Below are 24,791 nucleotides of genomic sequence, written 5' to 3' on the forward strand. Positions count from 1 at the left end.
CCCCTTCATCACTGCCCTGGGAGACCGCCACCAGTTTAGGGAGGCTAGGACAGGCAGGGGAACTGTGACCACCTGGTCTAAGGGGTGTCTACTTGGCACATATGCCGAGGCCAACCATGCCTGAAGCAGCCTGAGCTTCAGGCGAGCTAGCCTCACTACGTGCCTGGCTGTTGTCGTGGGGTATCGGTGCAGCTGGAAGATGAGGGGGGTCATCGTCTCAAACCACGGTTGAGGGAGGAAGGCTCTGGCCTGGGAAGCGTCCAGAGTGGCCCCAATTAATTCTATGCACCACACTGGGGTTAGTGTGGACTTCTGCTCATTTATGAGCAGTCCCAGCCTGCTGCACGTAGAGCAAGTGTGGGACATGTTGTCCTGCACGTGGGACCTAGACCTACCCCTGATCAACCGGTCATCCCTGTGAGGGAAGGTTTGCACACCTCTTCGTCTCAGGTGGGCAGCCACTACTGCCATGCATTTGATGAACACCCTGGGGGCTGACAAGAGGCCAAAGGGCAGGGCTGTAAATTGGTAGTGGGAACCAGCCACCGTAAAACGGAGGAAATGCCTGTGGCTGGGTTGGATAGACACATGGAAGTATGCGTCCTTGAGGTCGAGGGCGGCATACCAGTCTCCTGGATCCGGGGAAGGGATAATGGAGGCTAGGGAGACCATGTGAAACCTGAATCGTTTGATGTATTTGTTTAGCCAATGCAGGTCTAATAGGGGTCTCAGACCCCCCTTCGCCTTGGGGATGAGGAAGTACCTGGAATAGAATCCCTTCCCCCTTCTGCCTTGAGGGACTATTTCCACCGCTCCTATGTTGAGGAGAGTGTCCACTTCCTGCAAGAGGAGTTGTTCGTGAGAGGGGTTCCTGAAGAGGGATGGTTGGGGGGGGGACGGACGGACGTATGGGAGGGGTGGATGTAAATTGTAGGGCGTAGCCCCAAAGGACTATCCCAGGGACCCAACGGTCCAATGTGATGTTTGCCCATGTGGCGTAGGAGGGCCTTAATCTGTCTAGACAGAGGTAGGGCAGATCCAGGGGGGTTGTAGGGGTGATCAAAATTGCCTTTTCCGATTGCCTGACCCCTTGGGGGGGCCGAGGATGAGCTGGGGGGCTGATTTCACCTTCTAACCCCCGTTTCTATCCCTGCTCCAGTGTGGCTGGAAGGGTCTAGGTGGAGGCCTGGATTGGTGCTACGCCTGGGACCGTGACCGCCGCCTGGAAGCTTGGGGCATGTACAGACCCAGGGAGTGAAGCGTGGCCCTGGAGTCCTTAAGACCGTGTAGCTTCGCATCAGTCCAATCCGCAAACAGGCCCAACCCAAAGGGGAAGTCCTGAATGGACTGCTGCATCTCCTAGGATAGCCCTGAGGATTGCAGCCATGAGCACTATCTAATGGTGATGGCAGAGGCCATGGCTCTACCCTCCGAGTCTGCAGCGTCACTGGATGGCTGTAGTGCTGCCCTAGCCCCCGTGATTCTTTCATCCAGGACAGTAGCGAAGTCTGGAGCCTGGCCCTGGGGCAGGACCTCAGCAAAGCAGCTCAAGGAGTACCACAAATTAAAATTGTATCTGCCCAGTGAGGCCTGTTGGCTGGCAATCCTGAACTGCAGGGCTGCCATCAAATAAACCTTCCTCCCAAACAAGTCTACTTTTTTGTTGTCCTTGTTTTTGGGAGTGGACCCTGGTTTACCTTGCCTGGCCCGTTGATTGGCTGCATCAACTACCAGGGTTCCCGGGGCTGGGTAGGTGAATAGATACTTGAACTTCTCAGTCGGGACATGATACTGTTTCTCGGCCACCCTCGATGTAGGGGCGATCGAGAAGGCAGTCTGCCACAGGGCCTTGACAATTTTAAGGACCCTGTCATGGGGCACCTGCTGCCAGCACGTTGAAGAGGGTATCCTCGTCCTCCTCTAACTCTAACTTCCAGCCCTAAGTTAGAGGCTACTCTCTTAAGCAGCTTCTGGTGCGCCCTGAAATCTTCCAGTGGCGCCATGTGGTCCCTGGAGACTGCCTCATCCAGGGAGGAGGAGGAGGACTGCCAAGGTGCGACCTGTGGCTGTTCCCCCCCTTGACGGTGGGGTGCACCCATGGAGGATCCCTCCATCAGGTCCAATTCCTTGTCTGAGGAATGATGTCTACAGGCTTTGTCCAGTGCAGGAGGTGCAGACTGAACCCCTGCTGATAGGACGGATTGTGGCCCCAGTCCCACCTGGATGCCCCATGGGGCCCAATAAGGCCATTGCTGTGGCCATTGGCCCTGTGGCAACCAGGACCTGGCTGCGCCACCAACTGTGGCACCTCGTGGGGGCATCGGCTGACCTTATGGCTGTCCCGGAGACTGCCCCCCTTACAGGACCCCGAGCCACTAAGTGGCTGTGCCGAGCCCTCCCTCCGTCCTTGGTGCCGCTCTATGCCGGGGCCCACCATCTCGACGCCTCCGACTTGGAGGATGATGAGGACTGCCACCGCAAATGGTGCCGGCGAGCAGAGACATGCTCCGAAGAGCTCGATGTACTCGAACGCCATCTCGGCACCGACGACTTACACTGCCGTTTGCCCTTCGGTGATCGGGATTGGTGCCGTTCAGAGTTTTGCGGTGCTGAATCAGACTCCAGTGACCGGGTTCCACATAGGGGACCCCGCGGTGCCAGATCCTTTGACAGCGAGCGGGTTCTGCGTCATGCGGGTGAACTCCTCAATGCCGGGCTCTCTGATGGCGACTGGGTTCTGTGCTGCCTCGGTGCCGGGGATTGGGAACTGGAGTTGTCCAAGAGCCGCCTGGTAGACCTCAACCAGTGCCACCTTCTGGTCTTCACTACCTCCAATGTCGGGGACCGACTTCAGTGCCAAGAGGGGGATTCGTCTTGAGTTGAGACAGACCGGCTGGACGCCGCCGAGCTGAAGTGACTGCTAGGGGAGCGTCCTTGCACTATCCCTGGTGGCCATCCAGTGGGAGACCTTCCACCCTTAGCGGGGTCTCAATCGCCCTTCAGGGGAACCTGTGGGGGCTTGCCCCGGGACAGCGGCCTATTCTCCCTTGGCAGAGGCGGGGGCGGAGGTGGGGTAGGAAAGGCCAGCAAGGCTCTTGTCTCCTGAAAAGCATCCAGTGTCGAGGGCACTGGCAGAGGCACTCTTCTGCTCCCAGGAGTCCGGGGAGGCTCCCTGCCCGGAGGTGCCGGCACTGGAGAAGACTCAACGGGCCATACTTGATGCATCTCCGCACTCGACCCTGCCCTTACTGGCGGCTCAGGGGAGTGTCCATGCTCCGTGCGCTGGCCTCTTCTTCTTCGGCACCGGGGATGTCGAACTAACCTTCCATCCCCAATGATCATCCCACCTTTGCTGCCCGCCCCAACTCCCATTTCATCAAGCTTTAGGCATAGAACAGTGTGAAAAAAGCTTGCACACCTGTTGTATGGCTCCATGACTTCAGTCCCCAGACTTTCAAATCCAGGCCTTTCAGGTGAACTAATGTTTCAAGGGGAAAAAACAGCACAAGCGAACTCTGAAAATAGCAGAAAACGTGCGCCAAAAACTCTGTAGGGGCCTAGGCACCTGAGCCTGCCTATTAGTTCCCAGCATAATCTGGCCAAAATTATAAATTTACATAGCAGATGCATCATAGGCAGCTAGTCGCTGGCTATATAGTTGGAGAGCACTTAACTCAATAGGGCTCCATCTCAGCTGGTCTATAAGTGTTAAGGTAATATAAAACATTAAAAAAATAATTGCATTTGTAATTCCAGCTTGATCTGTCCAGTGAGCAGTTTCAATCACCTCTCACCAATGGTTAAAATAAGTGTCCATTGTCCCATTCAATAATAATAAACTTTTGCAAATTGCTTTTAAGTTTAGCTGTTTTAGAAATAAAATTTTCAGTAGCTTCAGTTATCTACCATAGTGTTGGCTACACTTTTTGGGGCACTTTATTTCCCTGTAAGGAAAGCTTACCAGAAGCAAAACTGATGGAGTAAGTTCCCTAAAAGCCTTGACAATTCATCTATACTCACGTCCAAATGTGGTCATCACTTAATACCTTCCCGGCTGTCCAATTTTGCATGGCTCCTTGCCAGCAACCAATTATTTCAGTAAGCCCACTCAAATGAATACATTCAAAAGTACCTGGCATATCTGGTCATATTGACCATATTGTTGGTAGAGAGAGACAAGTATATAAGTAAATAAATATAAGTAATATATTTTATTGGACCAACTTCTATTGGTGAGAGAGAAACTTTCACGCTTACACAGAGCTCTTAAGCCCAAAAGTTTGTCCCCTCACCAACAGTAATTGGTCCAATAAAAGATATTCCCTCACCCACCTTGTCTCTTTTAATACCTTGGGACCAACACGGCTACAACACTGCACACATATTGCCGGTTTGTCTTTCAGCATGAAAGAGGCTGAGGTATAATCACTATGAAAAATTTGAAAATCTTGATACAGTAGTGGCAGCTAGCACAGCAGAGAACAAAGATGACTTTGACAGTCCTTATAATGCACTGACATTTACAGCATATAATCGAGCTAATCACAGGGCATATTTCTTAGTTCTATGGGTCATTACTACTGACCAAAATAAGATGTGTGGATATGTTACCACATATGAAAATACTTTGCAGTTCTCAAAAGGCTGTACTATCTGTGAATTAAGTATCTAAGATATTTAAGTATTTAAGATACAGTGTATTAAGTATCACAACGTGCAAGATAAGGAAGTATTCTCAATTTTACAGATAAGAAAATTGAGGCATAGAGATTCATGTAGAACGTTCCACAGAAAGTCCATGGTGAAACTAGGTATACAACCCAGGTTTCCCTGGGCTTCCAGTTCTATACTTTAACCACATAAGCATCTTCCTCCCAAATCAACCTTGACAGATATCCTCCAACCCAACACACAAGAATTCTCAATTACTCCCTTGAAGTATTTCACAGAAAACCTTCCATAAACCTTCCAGGACTATTTAGAAAGATTGAACACAGACAAGTCCATGGGGCCAGATGCAATGCACCCAAGGGTGCTGAGGGAGTTGGCTGATGTGATTTCAGAGCCATTAGCTATTATCTTTGAAAGCTCATGGCAATTGGGGGAGGTCCCTGATGACTGGAAAAAAGCAAATATAGTGCCCATCTTCAAGAAAGGGAGGAGAGAGGATCCAGGGACCTACAGACCGGTCAGCCTCACCTCAATCCCTGGAAATATCATGGAGCAGGTCCTCAAGGAATCCATTTTAAGGCACTTGGAAGAGAGAAAGGTGATCAGGAACAGTCAACATGGATTCACCAAGGGAAAGTCATGCCTGACCAATCTGATTGCTTTCTATGAAGAAGTGACTGGCTTTGTGGATGTGGGGAAAGCGGTGGACGTGATATACCTTGACTTTAGCAAAGCTTTTGGTACGGTCTCTCACAGTATTTTTATCAGCAAGTTAAGGAAGTATGGGTTGGATGAATGGACTATAAAATGGATAGAGAACTGGCTAGAGCATAGGGCTCAACGAGTAGTGATCGATGGCTCTATGTCTAGCTGGCAGCCGGTCACAAGCGGAGTGCCCCAGGGGTCGGTCCTGGGGCCGGTTTTGTTCAACATCTTCATTAATGGTCTGGAGGATGGGGTAGATTGCACTCTCAGCAAGTTTGCAGATGACACTAATCTGGGGGGAGTGGTGGATACCCTGGAAGATAGGGTTAGGATACAGAATGACCTAGATAAATTGGAGGATTGGGCCAAAAGAAATCTGATGAGATTCAACAAGGACAAGTGCAGAGTCCTGCACTTAGGATGGAAGAATCCCATGCACAGCTACAGACAGGTGACTAATGGGCTAGGCAGCAGTTCTGCAGAAAAGGACCTGGGAGTTACAGTGGATAAGAAACTGGATACGAGTCAGCAGTTTGCCCTGGTTGCCAAAAAGGCTAATAGCATATTGGGCTGCATTAGTAGGACCATTGCCAGCAGATCAAGGGAAGTGATTATTCCCCTCTATTTGGCATTGCAGGCCGCATTTGGAGTAGTGTGTACAGTTTTGGGTCCCCCACTACAAAAAGGTTGTGGACAAGTTGGAGAGAGTCCCAGCAGAGGGCAACGAAAATGATTAGGGGGCTGGAGCACAAGACTTATGAGGAGAGGCTGAGGGAACTAGACTTGTTTAGTCTGCAAAAGAGAAGAATGAGGGGGGATTTGATAGCAGCCTTTAACTACCTGAAAGGGGGTTCCAGAGAAGATGGAGCTAGGCTGTTCTCAATGATCGTAGATGACAGAACAAGGAGCAATGGTTTCAAGTTGCAGTGGGGGAGGTCTAGGTTGGATATAAGGAAAAAGTTTTTCACTAGGAGGGTGATGAAGCACTGGAATGGGGTGATGGAATGGAATTACCTAGGGGGTGATGGAATGTCCATCTTTAGAGGTTTTTAAGTTGCAGCTTGACAAAGCCCTGGCTGGGATGATTTAGCTCAGCTTAGTCCAGCTTTGAGCAGGGGGTTGGACTAGATGACCTCCTGAGGTCCCTTCCAACTCTATGATTCTATAATTGAAAGCTGAAAATCCATAGAAAGTAACTTTTCAGTTATCTAACACAAATTCGGCATGTCTGAGTCATTTGTTCAGTGACAAAATTTGCAAGATAGTTATGACTCAAAACAATAGGAAATTCAAATGAAGAAAGGTAAGTTAACAACACTGGGGAAAATATGACACACCCAATGAGAGGGAGAATAAATCCAGTGCTAAAAGTGGTCTAATATAAGACATACTTTGCAATGTAATTGGTGGCCAAAAAAAAAAAAAAAAAAAAAAGGCTGTTAAGAGTTTTGGGGTGCATACACAGAGACATTTCACAAATCAGGAATGTTCTAGTGTCTTTTTTACACAACTCTGGTGCAGCTGCATCAGTAACATACATTCATTTCAGTTATCCTAAGGTCTTAAAAGGCCATCTGAAATCTTCATATGATCAGTTTAAGATGACAAATTTCAGTTTTATATGAACATTTGGATTTGGGACAGTCAAATGTCAGCTAAACTGAAATTCAGATAACTGGGATTTGCCTGTATTGCAATCAATCATGGGCAAACCACTACTAGAAAGATAGAGAAATTGGAGGGAGTTCAGAAAAGTTAAATATCCATAGCTTGGTGAAGAGACAAAGGGAGGGAGAGAGAAAAATCTATGAACATCTGAAGAGTGTAAACGGAGACTGGAAAGGAACTACTTAGGATGGTGAAAGGTGTATGATTATGATATTGGTTACGATAGGATGACATTACAAAATGGAAATTTTAGGTAGAATAACAAGGAAAGGTTCCTGACAATGGGCTATATTAGACTGTGGAATGGTATCGACGGCTGTTACAAAAGACCACATCAATAGATAACTAATATACCATAGGTACCCCATCGATACCTACCTAGAAGATGTACCATATGTAACAGTACAGCAACAACAGGGAGATGGACTGGATGACTCATCATTTTTTCCATCTGAATGATAGATTTAAAGATAAAGGGCAATGTAATATTTCCTGTCCTCCATACACATCTTTGGATGGGTGCATTTTAAATAAATCAGAATACCCCATTCGTTTTGTATACAGTCAATGCTGTTACAATAAGAACCCCACACTTATCTTTGGAAGAGAAGAGTAAAGTCTAATTTCTTACGTCTGTTGGAAATGACTAAAATTCTGCAAGATATACATTTGCTTTTGTTTGCAAATTCTCTAGTCAATTGCTCTTGTCTCAAAGTTTAGATTTAATTAACAGAAATTTCACTTGCAACAAACAGTTGTCATTTCAAAGCCAAGCAACTGGGAAATTATATCAGGTAAGTATGAGGAAAAATCCAGATCAATTTTTAAAATCTAGAATCCCAGAATAGGATTGCAACATGAAATTTAACTAAGGTGAAGTGTATGATTAGTTGAACAACAGTGACTACCATTAAAAGCCAGCATTCACCAGGTTAGCATGATGTGGTATATCAGTCCTTCCTATCATTATAATAGGAAAGAACAGTTAACATTCCGTAACTGTTGTTCTTCAAAATATATTGCTCATGTCCATTCCATGTCAGGTGTGCATGTGTGCCACAGATTTTTCCCTCAGTGGTATCCATAAGGCCAGCTCTAGTGCCCTCTGCAGTGGCGCGCATATGCGCCAGTACAAGATATGTGTCCGGCCTCTCCCCACTCAGTTCCTTTTTGCTGGAACTTCAATAGAGGGGGAAGGAGGGTAGGTCATAAAATGGACATGAGCAACATCTTAAAGAACAACAGTTACAGAAGGTTAGTAACGGTTCTTTCTTCTTTGAGTGCTTGCTCATGTCCATTCCATGTCAGGTGACTCAAGCAGTACCTCTGGAAGTGGGCCAGGAGTTCACAGACATGCTGATTGCAATATTGCTCTGCCAAAGCCTGCATCGTTCCGGCCCTGTTGCGTGATAGCATAGTGAGACATGAAGGTATGAACAGAAAATGAAGTTGTGGCCCTGAAAATGTCCTGTACTGGAACCTGAGCTAAGAAAGCCACTGTTGAATCCTGTGCTTTTATTGAATGGGCTATCAGAGTGGCAGGAAGCATGACTTTTGTCTGCTTGTAACAAGTTCGGATGCAGGTGCTGATCCAGGAGGAAATCCTCTATGATGAGACTGGCAAACCCTTCATTTGCTCGGCAACCACGATGAAGAGCTGCGTGGATTTTTGGAAGGGCTTATTTCTTTCCACGTAGAAAGCCAGCGCTCGCCTAAGTCCAAGGTGTGCAGGAGTCTCTCTTCGCTAGAGCTGTGAAGCTATGGAAAAAAAGACTGGCAGGAAGATGTCTGGTTGACATGAAACTGCGATACCACCTTTGATAGAAATGCAGAGTGAGGGCCAGCTGAACTTTATCTTTGTAAAACACAGTATAGTTATAGCCTTGTTTTCGGAGTCTCGCCTTGCCGATGCAATTGCCATCAGAAAAGCAACTTTCCACAAGTGAAGAAGCAAACAGGATGCCATGGGCTCAAAGGGAGGCCAAGTGCGTCTGGACAAAACTAGGGTGAGATCTCATGGGGGAACTGGGTCTCTCACCTGCAGAAAGAGCCTTTACAGGAATCTGACAGTCATCTCATGAGAGAAGACTGATCTGCCCTGAATATGCGATGAAAGGCCGAGATGACTGCCAGATGTACCCTGATAGATAATGCCAGGCCTTGATGTTTCAAATGGAGTAAGTGCTCCAGAATGGAGTACAACCGTACCTAGGTTGGGGAGAGGTTTCATTCCACTGCCTAGCAGGAGAAGCATTTCCACTTCACCAGGTAAGTAGCTCTAGTAGAGGGTTTTCTGCTTTCCAGCAAGACTTTCTGAACTTGAGTGGAGCAGGCCTGCTCCTCAAGGCTTAACTATGCAGCATCCATGTCGTTAGGTGTAAGGAAGTGAGGTTTGGATGTGACGGCCCACCGTGATCCTGTGAAATCAAGTCCAGAAGGTCCAGGAGTGTCCAGAGGGCTGCCACCATCAGGTCCAGTGACATGCCAAACCAGTGTTTGCAGGACAATGCCAGAGCAATCATTATGACCCGCACTTTGTCCTTCTTGATCTTTATGAGGACTTTGTGGATTAGAGGGATCGGTGGAAAGGCGTACATCAGGCCTCCCAACCACTGCAGGAGGAATGTGTTGGGAAGCAAGCCACTCTCAGGTCCTTGCAGGGAACTCAAACAGTGACATTTCCTCTTCTGTTTGGTTGCAAATAGGTCCACCCAGGGAGTTCCCCACCTCTGAAGGATAACCTTGACTACCTCCAGGGGCAGGGATCACTTGTGGTGAGAAGGACCTGCTGAGGTGATCTGCCAATGTGTTCTTGACCCCCAGGAGGTGTGAGGCTTCGAGGCAGATTGCATGTTACACAGAGAAGTCCCATAGGCAGAGTGCCTCTTGGCAGAGGACTGAGGATCTTGCTCCTCCTTGCTTGTTGACATAATACATCAATGCTGTATTGTCCGTCAATACCCGTACTACCTTTCCGACATCTGGGGAAGGAACACTTTCGCAGGCTAAATGGATTGCCCTGGGACGTACGTGTGTGTGTGGGGGGGGGGGGGGGGGGGGGGGTCAGCCTCTCTGTGGACCAGAGGCATTGGGTCTTGAGGGAGCCGAGATGGGAACCCCACCCTAGGTCCAAAGCGTCCAATACTAAGGAGACAGTCGGGCTGGGGGCCACAAAGGGAACTCCTCTTGCTACATGGGCAGGGTTTGTCCACCATGCCAATGAGGCGGGATCGTAAGGATCATGAACAGGCTAGGCCTTGTTGGGGAGTAAACTGATGCTAGCCACAACTGAAGGGGTCTGAGGTGCAGTCTTATGTATTGTACCATGTAGGTACATGCTGCCATGTGACCCAGCAGTCTAAGGCAAACTTTCGCTGTGGTGAGGGGATGAGCTGTGACCTGGATAATCAGCTCTGACATGGTTTGAACGCTGGCTTGTGTTAGAAATGCTCTGCCCCAGATAAAGTCCAAGACTGCCCCTATAAACTTTATCCTTTGCACTGGTACTAATGTAGATTTCTGTTAGTTTATCAACAGGCTGACCTCTTGGCAGGTGGCCCGTAATACTGTGCTACTGTGCTGAACCTGAGCTTCCGAGGAACCCTTGATGAGCCAGTCATCGAGGTAAGAGTAAATTTGTATTCCCCGATGTCTGAGGCAGGCTGCAACTACTGCCAGACATTTCGTGAACACTCTTGGTGCTGTTGATAGACCAAACGGGAGGGCTGTGAATTGGTAGTGGTTGTCTCCCACCACAAACCATAAGAACTGTCTGTGGCCAAGGAAAATGGAAGTATGCACCCATTAGATTGAAGGCAGTGTACCAGCATCCAGGATCTAGGGAGGGGATGATGATGGCCAGGGAGACCATATGGAATCTCAGCTTCTTGAGATCTTTGTTGCAGCGATGTAGGTCCAATATGGGTCGGAGGCCTCCTTTGGGATTAGAAAGTAATGGGAGTAGAACCTTTTCCCTCAGTTGTAGGGGAACTTCCTCAACTCCTGGATGAGAAGTTGCTCATGAGAAAGGTCCCTGAAGAGGGACAGGGATGGAGGGGTGGGAAGGATGGATCGAAATAAACTGAAGAGTGTACCCCACTGCAATGGTGCTTAGCACTCACTTGTCCAATGTTAATAGCCACCTATGCAGGAAGGTAGGGTGAAAGGTGGTTTGAGAAGGGGAGGTTTGGATCCTGGGTTAAGTTTGCTAGGCTGCCCCTGGGAACACCCTCAGAAGGCCTGCCTGCCACCTGGTGGGCAGCAACTTGAACCTGACTGGGAAGTGCTGGCAGGGGGTTGACCTTGACAGTGCTTATAGCCTTTTCTTCTTGTAGGGCTCACTCCTGACCTGGCCCATGAACTACTGTGGTTGCTGGGGCCCGAAATGCTTCCTGGAAGCAGATGGAGTGTACAGGCCTAAGGAATGGAGTGTAGCTGGGAATCCTTTAGGCTGGGCAGCCTGACATCCGTTTGGTCAGAGAACAGCACTGCGCCATCAAAGGGGTGGTCCTGGATAGATTGTTGGACCTCTGCAGATCGGCCAGATGGCCACAGCCACAAGACCCTCTGCATAGAGACAGCTGATGCCATTCTTCTGGCAGTTGAGTTGGCCGCATCAGAGGCTGCTTGGACAGAAGCTCGGGCTACTGATTCGCTCTCCTCCAAAATAACTGCAAACTCCTGCTTAGACTTCTGGGGCTATATCCATATACGTTATAGTCATATCTCCCCAGCAGGACTTGCTGGTTTGATATGCAGAGCTGGAGGCTAGCAGCTGAATAAATCTTTCTGTCTAAGAGTCAAGCTTCTTCATATCTTCGTTCTTGGGGGTTGAGCTTGACTGCACCTACCCATCTCTTTCATTGGCAGCTGACACCACCAACGACCCTGGGGATGGGTGAGAGTACAGGTATTCGAACCCCTTGGCAGGTACATAATATTTTTTTCTCAGCTCTTTTACATGTGGGGGGCAGAGAGAAGGGGGTTTGCCATAAAGCCTCGACAAGTTTGACAACTCCCTTGTGGACGGGAAGGGCCATTCTAGAAGGAGCTGCTGCTGCCAAAATGCGCATCAGCGGGCTCCTTCAGCTCCTCTGCCTCCAAGCCCAAATTCGTGGCTACTCTTGAGTAGCTTCTGGTGCGCTCTAATATCCTGTGGAACCATGGCAAAAGAACCCACTAACATCTCATCAGTGGTGATGATGATGAAGAGTACGACAATGAGGAGGAGGTGGCAGCGGCAGGTAAAGGTGGAGTAGGCGACTGTTCTGCAGCTGGGGTATTGCTAAAGCCCCAACCCCCGCCATCTTGGTCTGGTGCCTCATCCAAGTCTGGGGACAAGCGCGACACTGTCCGAGCATCTCTCAGATGTTCCTGAGATAGATGGTTGCACCTGCAATCCTGTTTCCAACTTTTTAGTGCACGGTAGGTGCAGTGTCCCAGTACTGGGGAGCAGTGCTGGGACTCTGTCTATTGGTGACAAGCATCTGGTGATCAATGACGGTACTCCAGCGATGGGTAGCAGCACTCTGGAGACTGACACCATGGGTCTGGGGATTGGTATCGGGACCATGGTGACCTGCATCAAGGCTCCAGGGATTGGTACCAAGGGGAACGGCGCCAGGAGTCCTAGTGACCACTGCCAGGATGTCGGCAACCAACGAAGGGTTGGAGAGTGGTGTCAAGGCATTAGGGATCTGTGCAGGGCCTCCATCATGAGCTTGCCCCTGGACACACTTTTGGCCAGCCACCCCAGCATGGGGTCTAGCTGCAGAGGTCTCTCCTCCTAAGGAGTGGGCAGCACAGGGAGCGAGAGCAAGTCCTTGGCCACTTTGAAAGGCCTCAGGTGTGAATGGTGCCGCGAGGTGCTGGTACCCCTACTGCTGCCAGGAGTCAGAGGCAGGTCCGGGGAGGACTGGAAGCTCTGATGGGTGAAGACGTAGTCGACCCAAGTTCCAGGGAAGATGAGCAGGCCGGCACGGGTGTCGGCTCATACTCTACTCTGTTTGTCCGTCGTAAGAGGCTGACTAGCACCCTCTTACAGTGTGCAGCTTCTTGTACCCCTTCTTCAGCTCCAGGGATGGTGACTGGTGCCAGAATAAAGAATTCGGTGCCAGCAGGACGCTTCAAGTTGATGCCAATGTGCTGGGCGCAGAGTCCGACCGGCCAGGCTGAGAGTCCAGTCTGAGAGCAGACTCCATCAGAAGTTCTCTTAACCTGATGTCCCGGTCCTTTTCAGTGTGGGGTCTGAAGTTTCTGCAGATCCTGCACTTATCTTGAATGTGGGTTTCACCCAGACACTTTTAAGCAGCTCTGATGAGCAGCCCAACCCTGGGGCTAATGTCCCTGCGGGACTAACTGCTAACTCTAACTAATTAACTTATTTAACAAACTATGTACACTAAGTCTACAGATGAAACCACTGGTAGAAGGCTTGCCGAGGCAAGGACGTTTCAGCACCGTCACAGGTGGTAATAAGGAACAGGGGAGGGGACCCCAACAGCGCCCCTTATACCAGCACATATGCGTGCCACTGCAGAGGGTGCTAGAGCTGGTCCTACGGATACCCCTAAGGGAAAAATCTTTGATATCGGTGCATATGGCACACACATGCCTGACATCGAATGGATATGAGCAAGCACTCGAAGAACAACCAACTATTGATGTGTTGGCAAAAGTTGACATTTTTTATTGGTGGCTGCGGTACTAAAAGAATTATGAACAGTTGAGGAATTAGGCCATAAAACTGAAATATTACAAACTTTTCTCCTTTTTTTCTTTTATTTCTCTACTGCATCTTAAAAATAAACTAACAGAAGGGCTTACGTCAAAGGGAAACAAGGTGTATGATTTTAATAAACATTTTTCTTATTAAAAACCTTGATATTGCTTAAATATACCATACAGAGAGAAAAGCTATTTTATAAAGCAACATACATATTTCAAGTCAATGATGGCAGCATAAATTATTCTGGCTTACCCCTCTGCTTATGTAGTCAGAATGCCTTGGTTGTGTATATATGGTGAACTACTGTGTAAGACTAGTTACCTGTGTAGTTTCTGCCTAGCTATACAGTACAGGATTTTTAAAAAATGTTTGTTATATACAGAAATATATATACATATAACATATATTTATATGTTATACATACACATACATTTTTATACATATACACACACAATACATATATACACAATACTTTACACTTACATACGGCCTTTGATCAGGGGATCTTGGATGAGTTTTACATCATTAAGCCTCACAAAGCTTTTGTGAGGGAGACAGCTTCTTTATGTTACAGACTGTGAATCTGAGGCCTGATCTACAGTTTTTGTACCAATATGAACTATTTCAGTTAGGGGTGCCATTTTTTTTTTTTTTTTTTTTTAAACTGAAGTATTTATACTGGTACAACCCCTAGCATGGACAGTTATACTGGGATAAAAGTGTCTTATACCTATATAGTTTATTCCCCTTCCCATACAGGAATAGCTACATTGATGTAAAGCCACTCCAGAAAAAGCAGTACAGCTCGTATTTAAGTCTTTGAACTGAGGGTCTGTCTAAAATAACTTCCTGAAATAGAATCCAAAATGCCAGACTTCCAGTCCCCATTACCTAACTAGAAACCTCATCTCTGCCTATGAGTGCTGTTCTTGGGGATGCTATTACCATTTCATTAATACATGTGAAAATATTTCTACTATACAAGTCCTGAAGAGTTAGCCTTATAATACAGTCTTCAGAGTCAGTGTGGCACACATGGTGATCAGAGTTATGGTCCCAAGCCCTCCTCCATGCATAAAACTGTTAGAAGTGCTACAGAAGCAGGATGCTGCATTTTTAGGTAGGATGGAAAAAGGGATTTAGGTCACTTTTGACCATCCACCTCTGCTTGGCACTGAAAGTGGCACTGGCCAATTTTGGTGGAAAACCAGCTTAGCTCCCCTCAGCAAGGGAAAAGTCATCACAATGTGGAGTCACAGAGTGCAGGGGGAAGTAGGAGAACAACAAATTCTTACATCAAAACCCCCATCATCATCATGATGTGTAGTCTATTAAGCCTTACTAAGCATCAGAATTATGATAGTGAGGATGGCCAAAGTTGCTCCTTTCATTACTAATGACCTCTAACATTTATAATGGAAATCATTAAATCATTAGGAATTTAATGACAAACAAGTCCTAGGCTACTCTATATTCAAAGACTACTTTTCCAAAACCCATAATCGCTTTATTAAAGAGTGAATTATATAGTAGGTCTCACTACAACAAGTCTGCAGATTTATTCTATTGTAATTCATTTTGATTTTGTGGGGGAGGGGGAACAAACCACTTTCCCTTAAACCCTGCATTTTTTGTGAAGAGAAAGGGTTGCCTGGCCCACTCCATTCAGGATTCTCTGCTAACTGTAAAATGTGGGCTGAATTGCTTCCATTTTGTTTATTATATGATGCAGATCAATTTTTGTTATGAAATTGAAATTTTTAATGGACAACTGTGTCTGGTGTATGCTGTTAAGCTAAAATATACAGAGTTACATAAATAAAAACTATTGTGTCTTCAGTATGACTTGGTATTTTGTCTATAATTTCTTTATTAAAAAACTGTAACAAGATACTTAAAAAAGGCTAGATACAAAAGTAGTTAAGCTGCTCACGAACATTAAAATTTTCCAAACTGTATCTTCAATAATCATGATCTTATAAACATTTTACAGTTACCAGAAAGTGCCCAAGTTGAGTTTACACAGTTGAGATATCGCAGTACAAGTGTCTGGTTAGAACTGGAAGTGGAACAACCTCCTGACTGTCTGCTTACTGAAATAGGGATACAAAAAGGTTGATTGTGAACTATGAAATACTGTGCATTGGCCTCATCATATGTACAAAAAAACCTCACTAAAGGTACAGATTACATGCAAAATATTAGTGATGGGATCTAATGTGCCAGAGTTCAATGCAACCAGAACAGAAATTGCAGTGAAAGTGGTTTCATAAGTAAAAGTGAATGATTCCAACTCTTAGATCTGAACTGTCAAGAACTTTTTACAAGTTCAATATACATGATACACAACTGCAGCCAACCACAAATTAAACACCATAAAAAAGTTAAAATAAAAACACAGAACATACTTAATTTTTTATTTTGAAATTCCCTACTCCCTCTATACAAGAACCTTTGCTGAAACACTTTCCACAAAGGCAGCAGTGAATTTTCTGAACATTTTACATATTTTCCCTCAGCAAAAAGATAAATCACAGTGTAAATTATATTGTTCTGCTGTCATCTTTGGCTGGGGTTAGGCCAAGAAGTTATTGACTAGCGAACTGTTACAGTGAAACATTGCTAGTGCTTCTTAGGCCTGTAGGTTACAAACTTAGTACAGGAATGTTTGCATTTAATCATTAAAGTACCACCAGGGGTATGACAGCATTAACTTTCATAAACTTTTATAGACAAATGGAAAAATCTACAAAACTTAGCTAGTAATATTACACAGCAATACACACTTTTTATACTCTACACAAAACCAAAATTCTTGGTCTTAATGGCGAGTAACAATTTCTGTTTCAGAATCTGTTTAGAGGAATAGAGGGGGACATAAAGGCGAGAAATGCAAGTGTTTGCTGTAGGAAGATGCTGGTCATCTGGTGGCCTTATTGTGATTGATGGCATGGGCTGGAATCCCTCCTCACTGGCAGGCAATGACGGGCTTGATGTCCAAAAGTAAACCTAAAAGAACAGAAAGTAAGCTCTAACTTTTGCTGGTCTTGAAATATTTAAACTGACTCCATGGTACAAACATTGGTCTCCCATACTGATCATTATTCTGCCATGAGTAAAATGGGAAAGTCACAGGGCAGTCATGGTGCACTTGATCATGAAACATTCCTTGTGGTGTAGCGACTCAGTGGTTGTGCTGTGTACTGTTATGACAACATGTTATACACCTAGTCATTTCCTCTCTTCTCAACTACAAATATATAATACCACATTTGTCAAAGCAACTTATGAAAAGAAACAACACTCTCCAAGTGATATTGACTATATATTGGAGCAGGAAGATGGGATTTCCCATCCTTTTGGGAAGAGGAAAACATCTGTATATAACAAGTTTCATATACAATCTAATTTTCCATTTTCTATCAAGTGAATTACTTTTTTTAAAAAGCACCGATACCAAAGGCATTAACAGCTAGCAATGGCAATTGCAGTACCAAGACTTTACATTAGAAGTCTGAAATATTCTCTTGCAGAGCAAAGTGAATACTGCATTGCATGCATCTGCTCTAGATTTTCCTCTTTTACACCAATCCTTGTTTTCTTTTTTGCTGAGTTCACTCAAAAATGAGAAGGTTCACATCTCTGAGGTGATAAAAAGAGAACATTTAAAAAGTGGGTGAATACAGTGCATAACAAGCAAACTTTTCCACAATCGTCAATAAATGCAATTCAAACCTGACATTTTGCCCATCTGTTACTTAGTTTGTACCTCTCAAGCAGGGACTGCAAATGTTCCTGAGAATTTTGAGATATGGACAATGAAAGATACACACCAATATTTATTTTCTTGTGAACAAAATTAGGCTTTGTACCCAGTGCATTAGACTTTCAACTCTGGAGACTCTAACTTCCTAGTACCTACTTTGCCACCCTATCAGTGTAGAAAATCTTTCCATTAAAAGAAAAAAAAATATCGAAAAGCAGTACCCATTATTGAGAAGCAGTCAAACAACCTTTCACAGGGGAAGGACAACTTACTAGATCTTGTCTTTCTGTCATACTCATCTTCTCAACTATGGACCAAAACCAACGCTTGAACTGCAAGAGCTTCTCAGCATTTTCTCCTGTTTGAAATGGAATAATTAAGTTAATGTATTCAACAATGAACATGTTTTATACATGCCAGCAAGTAAAACACTTTGTTTCAATTTCTCTCCCCACAAAACCTGGATACCAGGAATGAGGACAATTCTATGTCAAACACTAATACAAACACTTCTGAAGGTAAGGCTAGACCTAAGCACTCTGGTGTAAACAACTAAGAAAATTAAGACGCCCTTATGATTTACTAACTAGCTGTATCTAAGTTAGTAACATGCCAACGAAATATTGCTTTAAAAATATTAGACTACATCAGTCATAACTCTAAATATATCCAGGCCAGGATTTGGCAGGAAAAATAGCACTACCCATAATATGCTCTCCTTGCATTCTGATGGATTGTTTATATATAGTGATACCGAGGTTGTATCCTGCAAAAAGTTGTATATTGTACCCTTCCATTTTGAGGCGAAGATTCTTAAAATTGGCATATAATAGGGTCTGGCACACTGAAAATCCTTTTAACATATTATATTTAGAGCCATTCATTAATATCAATGCACAGGGCTGGTTTTAAGTTTAGAAAAAGTTGAAAAAATTATCTTTGATAACCATCTTCACATACTGGATAAATAGATGAATGTTAATTTTCTAGCTGTACAGCTCATATCCTAAACAAAGTATTTCATACCTGACTCATCATTGAAAGAGGTAAAGCTGATCAGCATTTGCACGTTTACTTCACCACAGCCGTTTACCAAAAGCCTGAAATCTTCTGCTGTCAAGTCTTCTAATGAATTCTTTGGAAGCACATCCAGCAGACCTTTCCTCATTGCCTGAAAGTCACAAGATTCACTTTTTACTGACCACCTTGGCTCCCCTTTAAGTGCATCTCTGAGAAATTACATACAAGGACATTCACAGCTCACAAATAGAATACATTTTCCTCTTGGCTGTTCAACTCTTCCATGTTCAATCTCAAAAGGTAAAAATGTCTTTTGGAATGGAAAACTGTACGAGTCCAAAGTCTAGAACTTACAATATTCAGACCTAGACCAGTTACAAAAGCACTGAGGGACAGTTATTTTTAAGTTTGGTACCTTGCAAACCAGTGGGAGTAGAAACAAATGCTCTCTCTCTCTCTCTGGAATTTGAACTTTTCCATATAGCCATATTTTCTATGCCCTAATCAATCAGTTACAGTATATTCACAATTCTTTTTATTACCTTGCTGCCCTCTACTCTGAACTCCCACTTCCTTGAATTCTGATACTGCTTTAAAAATCTGCCACTTTGAGAACCATTAGACCTAACAAACAAATTCTGTAGCTGTATCTCATTAGAAAGCTTGGAACTTAGCTTTCAAAGAGGCAGAAAGCATTGGCCATCACTTTTTAACACATACCAACTCATTTAATTATTTATGCTTGAGTTTTAGTGGGAGCTCCTGGGTGTTCAGCACTTTTGAAAAATTAGTCCACCTATTTAGATACCTAAATATGGACTTGGGAGCCTAACTCCTTTAGACACTCAGTTTTGAAAGTTTTAGCCTTAAAACTGGATGACTGGGCAACAAAATAGCAGGTGAAAGTCAATGTTGATAAGTGCAAAGATTCAATGCGAATGTTGATTCAATGCAATGTTGATAAGTGCAAAGAAATGCACATTGGAAAACAATCCCAAGTACACATACAAAATGATAGGGTCTAAATTAGCTGTTACCATTCAAGAAAGATCTTGGAGTCATTGTGGATAGTTCTCTGAAAACATCTGCAGGATGTTGGGAACCATTAGGAAAGGGATAAGAAGTAAGACAGAAAATATCAACACCACTACATAAATTTATGGTACACTCACACCTTGAATACTGCATGCAGTTCTGGTCATCCCATCTCAAAAAAGAAATTAGAAAAAGTACAGAGAAGGACAACTAAAAAATTAGGGGTATGGAACAGCTTCCACATGAAGAGAGATTAAAAAGACTGGGACTGTTCAGTTTAGAAGAGACACAAATAAGGGGGACTATGACAGATATATAATATCATGAATGGTCTAGACAAAGTCAATAGTGACATTTTATTTACCCCTTTCACATAACACATGAATCAGGGGTCACACAATGAAATTAAGAGGCAGCCAATTTAAAAACAAACGTATGGAAGTATTTCTTCACACAATGCACAGTTAATCTGTGGAATTCACTGCCAAGGAACTTTGTAAAATCCAAAAATATAACTGGGTTCAAAAAACAATTACGTAAGTTCACAGAGGATAGGTCCCAACAATGGCTATTAGCCAAATCAGGGGCGCAGCCCCATACTCTGGGTGTCCCTAAACCTCTGACTGCTAGAAGCTGGGACTGGATGACAAAAGATGGATCACTCAATAAATTGCCCTGTTCTATTACTCCCTCTGAAGCATCTGGCACTGGCCACTGTCGAAAGACAGAATACTGAGTTAGAGGGACCATTGGCCTGACCCAGTATGGCCATTCTTATGTTCTTTAAATGAGTATTTAGGAGATACTGTTAAATCATGTCAGAACTGTTTCTTGGGGAGGAAGTGAGAGAGAGGAGGGGGGAGGAGGTAAATGGCAGTAAGGACAATATAAATTTCAAACTCTAATATCCCATGGGCTACAATGCTTGGAAACGGTTTGGCAGTCCAGTAAATTACCCAAAACATTGGTCTCTGAATCACTGATCACAAAGCAAGTATTTGTATGCCTAATCTTTTATTTCAAAACAAGCTTCCAAAAAATGAGAGGGTAATGCACCTTGTGCAGTAACTGAGGTTCTTCAAGATGTGTGTCCCTGTGGGTGCTCCACTTCAGATGTTGGCGTGTCCTTGCATCCTTGATTGGAGATTTTGTCAGTAGTGTATGCGCTGTCCTTTTTGGGGCATGCGCGATCAGACCCCCTCTGTTCCTTCTCTATCGTAGAGCTGTGACACTTGGCTCTGAAGTAGAGGGGAGGAGGGTGGGTAGTGGAGCACCCACAGGGGGACACATCTCGAAGAACCTCAGTTACTGCACAAGGTGAGTAAACTTCTTCAAGTAGTGTTCATGTGGGTGCTCCACTCCAGATGATTCTCGAGCAGTGCCCTCAATTGGTGGAAGGGACTTCGGAGGTGTTAGGCTGTACTGAGAACTGAGAGTACTGAGAGTCTGATTGCTGCATCATGTCTTGATGCTTGATTGATGTAATGCTTTATGAAAGTGTGGGTCAAAGCTCAGATAGCTGCTTTGCATATTTCAGTAATTGATACATTGCGTAAGAAGGCTGTGGACAGGGAGATTGATCTGGTTGAGTGTGCCTCTGGGTGGTGTTACTCCGATTGTGTGTAACATGGGTGGATGCAGTTGGAAATCCATTTTGATAGTCTTTGGGTGGTTATGGCAGTGCCCTTGGACCATTTTGCAAGTGATATAAAAAGTCTGGGGGGGATTTCCTGAATGGTTTTGTTCTTTCTAGGTAAAACACAATGGCTCATCTGATGTCTAGTGTACAGAGGGCTGCATCCTGTGCATCAACATGGGGTTTCAGATATAATGTAGGTAAATAAATGGTCTGATTAAAGTGGGATGCTGATGTCACTTTGGGGAGGAATTTCAGAGGAGGTCGTAGCGTTACTTTCTTTGTGAAATACTGTACATGGTAGGTGGACCATAAGTGCTCCGAGCTCACCTACGCATTGTGCTGATGTGATTGCCACTAGAAATGATACCTTCATCGACATCTACATTAACGATCAAGTCGCTAAGGGTTCAAATGGCGGCTTGATGATGGTCCTTAGGACTAAATTGAGGTCCCAAGATATCATGGGAGAACATATGTCTGGGTACACATTCTGTATGCCAGTCATGAAATGTTTCACAATTGGGTGTGCAAAGATTGTGGTATCTATGAGATCATGGTAGCTGCTAGGTGTACCTTAAATGAGTTAATTGATAATCCTACTTTTTTTTATTTCCAGAAGTCCAATATAATGGGGATTGGAGCAACTATTGCAGGGATCTGCCTCTGACACCATAAGGAACATCTATGCCATTTTTGAAGGTAAGTTTTTCTTGTAGCAGGTTTTCTGCTATTTAGTAAAATATGCTTTACTGGTTCTGAACATTGTAGTTCAGTTTTTCGGAACTAGTTAGGAGCCATGCTGTCAGATGTAATTTCTTCAGATGTGGATGGACGATGCATCCCTTGTCCTGAGACAAGAGATCCTCAAACTGTGGGGGAGAGGTTGGTGTGTGGACCGACATTTGTGTGAGGTAAGTAAACCATTTTTGTCTGGGCTATGCTGATGCTATAACATTATTATCTTTGCTTTGTCTTCGTGTATTTTGTGTATGGTTTTGGATATCATGGGGATGGGTGGGAATGCATAAAGGAGACCTGTATTCTAGTTGATAAGGAATGCATCTCCCATCGAACCGTTGCCCAATCCTGCTCTTGAGCAGAAATAACGGCATTTGCAGTTCATTATTGTTGCAAATCGGTTGATAGTGGGATAACCCCATTGTTGAAAAATGTTTTTCAGGACTTTGTTGTGCAATTCCCACACGTGATTGTTGCCGAATTGTCCGCTGAGCTTGTCTGTGGTGGTGTTCTGAATACTGCGTAAGTAGGCCACTGAAGTGTGAATGTTGTGGCATATGTACCAGTTCCTGTTTGAAAGTTGTTGGGCTATGTCCACCATTTTAATGATTGTTTGATCTTTTTCGGCATTACCACCGTTTTGGAGGGCTCGTATGTGTAATCATGTATGTTGCACTACAAAGGTGGTGGCTGCCAAATTACCCAGCATTTGGAGACATGTGCATATGCTCAAGATTGGGATTTTTTCCATTATAGATTCCACATTCATGATGGTGTCAAATCTGTTTTTTGGGAGGAATGCCCTGGCATTGAGAGAATCCAGGTGCACGCCTATAAACTCTAGTTGTTGCACAGGCAGTAGGGTGGATTTATGGTCATTTATCATCCACCCTACCGTATGAAATAGCGTTCTTGTTGTTTGAATTGCTTGGACAGCCTCCATGTGGATGCGTGCCCTTATCAGGCAATTGTCCAGGTAGGGAAATATGGTGATCCCTAGTCTGCGAAGGTAGGCTGCTACGATGACAAGTATTTTGGAGAAGACCCTCATGGCTGTGCAAGGCCAAAGGGTAGCAACGTGTATTGGTAGTAGTTGTTGCGTAGTGTGAATCTTAGGAATCTTCTGTGGGGTGGGTGAATACAAATGTGGAAATGTGTGTCCTGAAGGTCAAGGGCTGCAAACTATTCCCCCTTGACCTTCCAATTCCAGCGCCGGTAATATGGTAGCAAGGGTAACCATCCTGAATTTTTGTACTCTTATAAATTTGTTCAGTTTTCTTAAGTCCAAGATGGGTCTCCAACCTCCGGTCTTCTTTTGGGTGAGGAAGTAATGGGAATAGAACTCTCTGCCCCTGTGCTGGGAGGGGACATGCGCTATTGCACCTATTTGGAGTAAATGTTCGACCTCCTGTTGTGACAGGTGTTTGTGAGATGGGTTCCTAAATAGGGATGGGGAAAGGGTTTGGGTAATAGGTATGGAGGTAAAGGGGATAGTATATCCTCGTCAGATTATTTCTAGTACCCATTTGTCTGTTATGTTCACCCAGTGTTGGTAAAAGGGGCATAATTGATGTTTGAACGTGATGGTGGGTGTTGTTGACTCTGGCTGTGGAAGGCTGGGGTGGTCGTGCAGACCCTGGACCAAGTCCTCAAAACTGTGGTTTTGGAGGAGCAGGGTGGGACGTTGATGGCTGCTGGTTTGTCTGTTGGCATCGCTGGGGCCTTTGTCAGGAGCATGGCTGCTCATACCGTCTGTTGTGCAAGTAATGTTGGTGTCTGGAATTATACAGCTGATACCTAAAGGTGGTTCTTGTTGTTGCAGGTATGGTAAATTCCAAGGGTGTGGAGCATAGCCCAAGAATCCTTCATGGTATGCATGACTTTATCAGTTTTATGTGCAAATAGCTTCACATTGTCAAAGGGAGATCCTTGATAATTGACTATAGTTGTTTGGGGAGGGTTGCGGAGGGAAGCCATGATGCCTTGTGCATGACGATGGCAGTAGCAACAGTTTCAGCCATGATGTCAGCGATGTCAAGGGAAGCCTGCAACACTTTTTATCATTGACTGTAATTGTTGTTTTCTTTCCTCGGGGATAAATTCAATAAATTCGGACATCTTTGAGTAATCACCATGGTCATAATGCAGCACAGTTTGCTACTCTTAATTGTAGGGTTGCTGATTTGTAGATTTTTCTGCCAAATAGATCCAGTCTATCGTCTTTGTCATGTGGTTGATCTGTGATGTTGCTGTTTGTTCCTCTGGTTAGCAGCTTCTATGACTAATGAGGAGCTGGGTGAGTGAAGAGGAACTTGATGTCTTTAGCAGGGACATAACATTTTTTGTCAACTCTTTCACAAGTAGGGGGAATGGTGGCGAGCGTTTGACAGATGTTATTTGCTGGCTCCATAAGGGTACTGTCCATTGGAAGGGAGATTTTGGAAGAAGCTGGGGTCTGCAAAATTTTTAGTCATTTATGTTGTGACACTGCCACTTCCTGGAGTGGAATCTCCAAGCTGTCAGCCACCCTCTTAAACTGTTCCTGGAACTGCTTAAAATCACCCATAGTCATTGGAGGGGGAAGAACTATGGCCTCGATGGGGGAAGAGTTGTGTGCTGGTGGAACTGTTTCTTGTTCTGCACTCTCATCTCGTTCAGCTAGACCCGTTGGTTCAGGTGCTGTTGGAGTAGGTCTATCAAGTGATCTTTCCTTGTATTTATGGAAAGTTGATGGTCTACTGTGCGATGCAGAATAAGTAGACCAGGTGTCCCATCCAGGCCAATGCATACGGTATGGGGCTGGTGGACCAAACCGTGGGGGT

The 24,791-nt window shown here is 44.9% G+C and overlaps 1 protein-coding gene across 5 annotated transcripts in view; it reads right to left on the bottom strand.

Annotated features, from left to right (window-relative positions):
* Positions 1–13,714: 13,714 nt before the first annotated feature.
* Positions 13,715–24,791, bottom strand: part of UBR5 (ubiquitin protein ligase E3 component n-recognin 5) — a 156,442-nt gene continuing 145,365 nt past the window's right edge. For all 5 annotated transcript variants that reach the window (XM_067537338.1, XM_067537335.1, XM_067537337.1 and 2 more), the window contains 3 exons: positions 18,564–18,708; positions 17,810–17,895; positions 13,715–16,780 (listed from right to left, as the gene is read on the bottom strand). In XM_067537338.1, coding sequence (XP_067393439.1) covers positions 16,568–16,780; positions 17,810–17,895; positions 18,564–18,708 — 444 coding nt within the window. In that variant the 3' untranslated portion in view covers positions 13,715–16,567. The remainder of the gene's footprint in view (positions 16,781–17,809; positions 17,896–18,563; positions 18,709–24,791) is intronic.

This window comes from Emydura macquarii, unplaced genomic scaffold, assembly GCF_026122565.2.
Source record: "Emydura macquarii macquarii isolate MOO-44397 ecotype Brisbane River unplaced genomic scaffold, CSIRO-AGI_Emac_v2 contig_383, whole genome shotgun sequence".
In the NCBI taxonomy this organism is placed as follows: domain Eukaryota; kingdom Metazoa; phylum Chordata; order Testudines; family Chelidae; genus Emydura; species Emydura macquarii.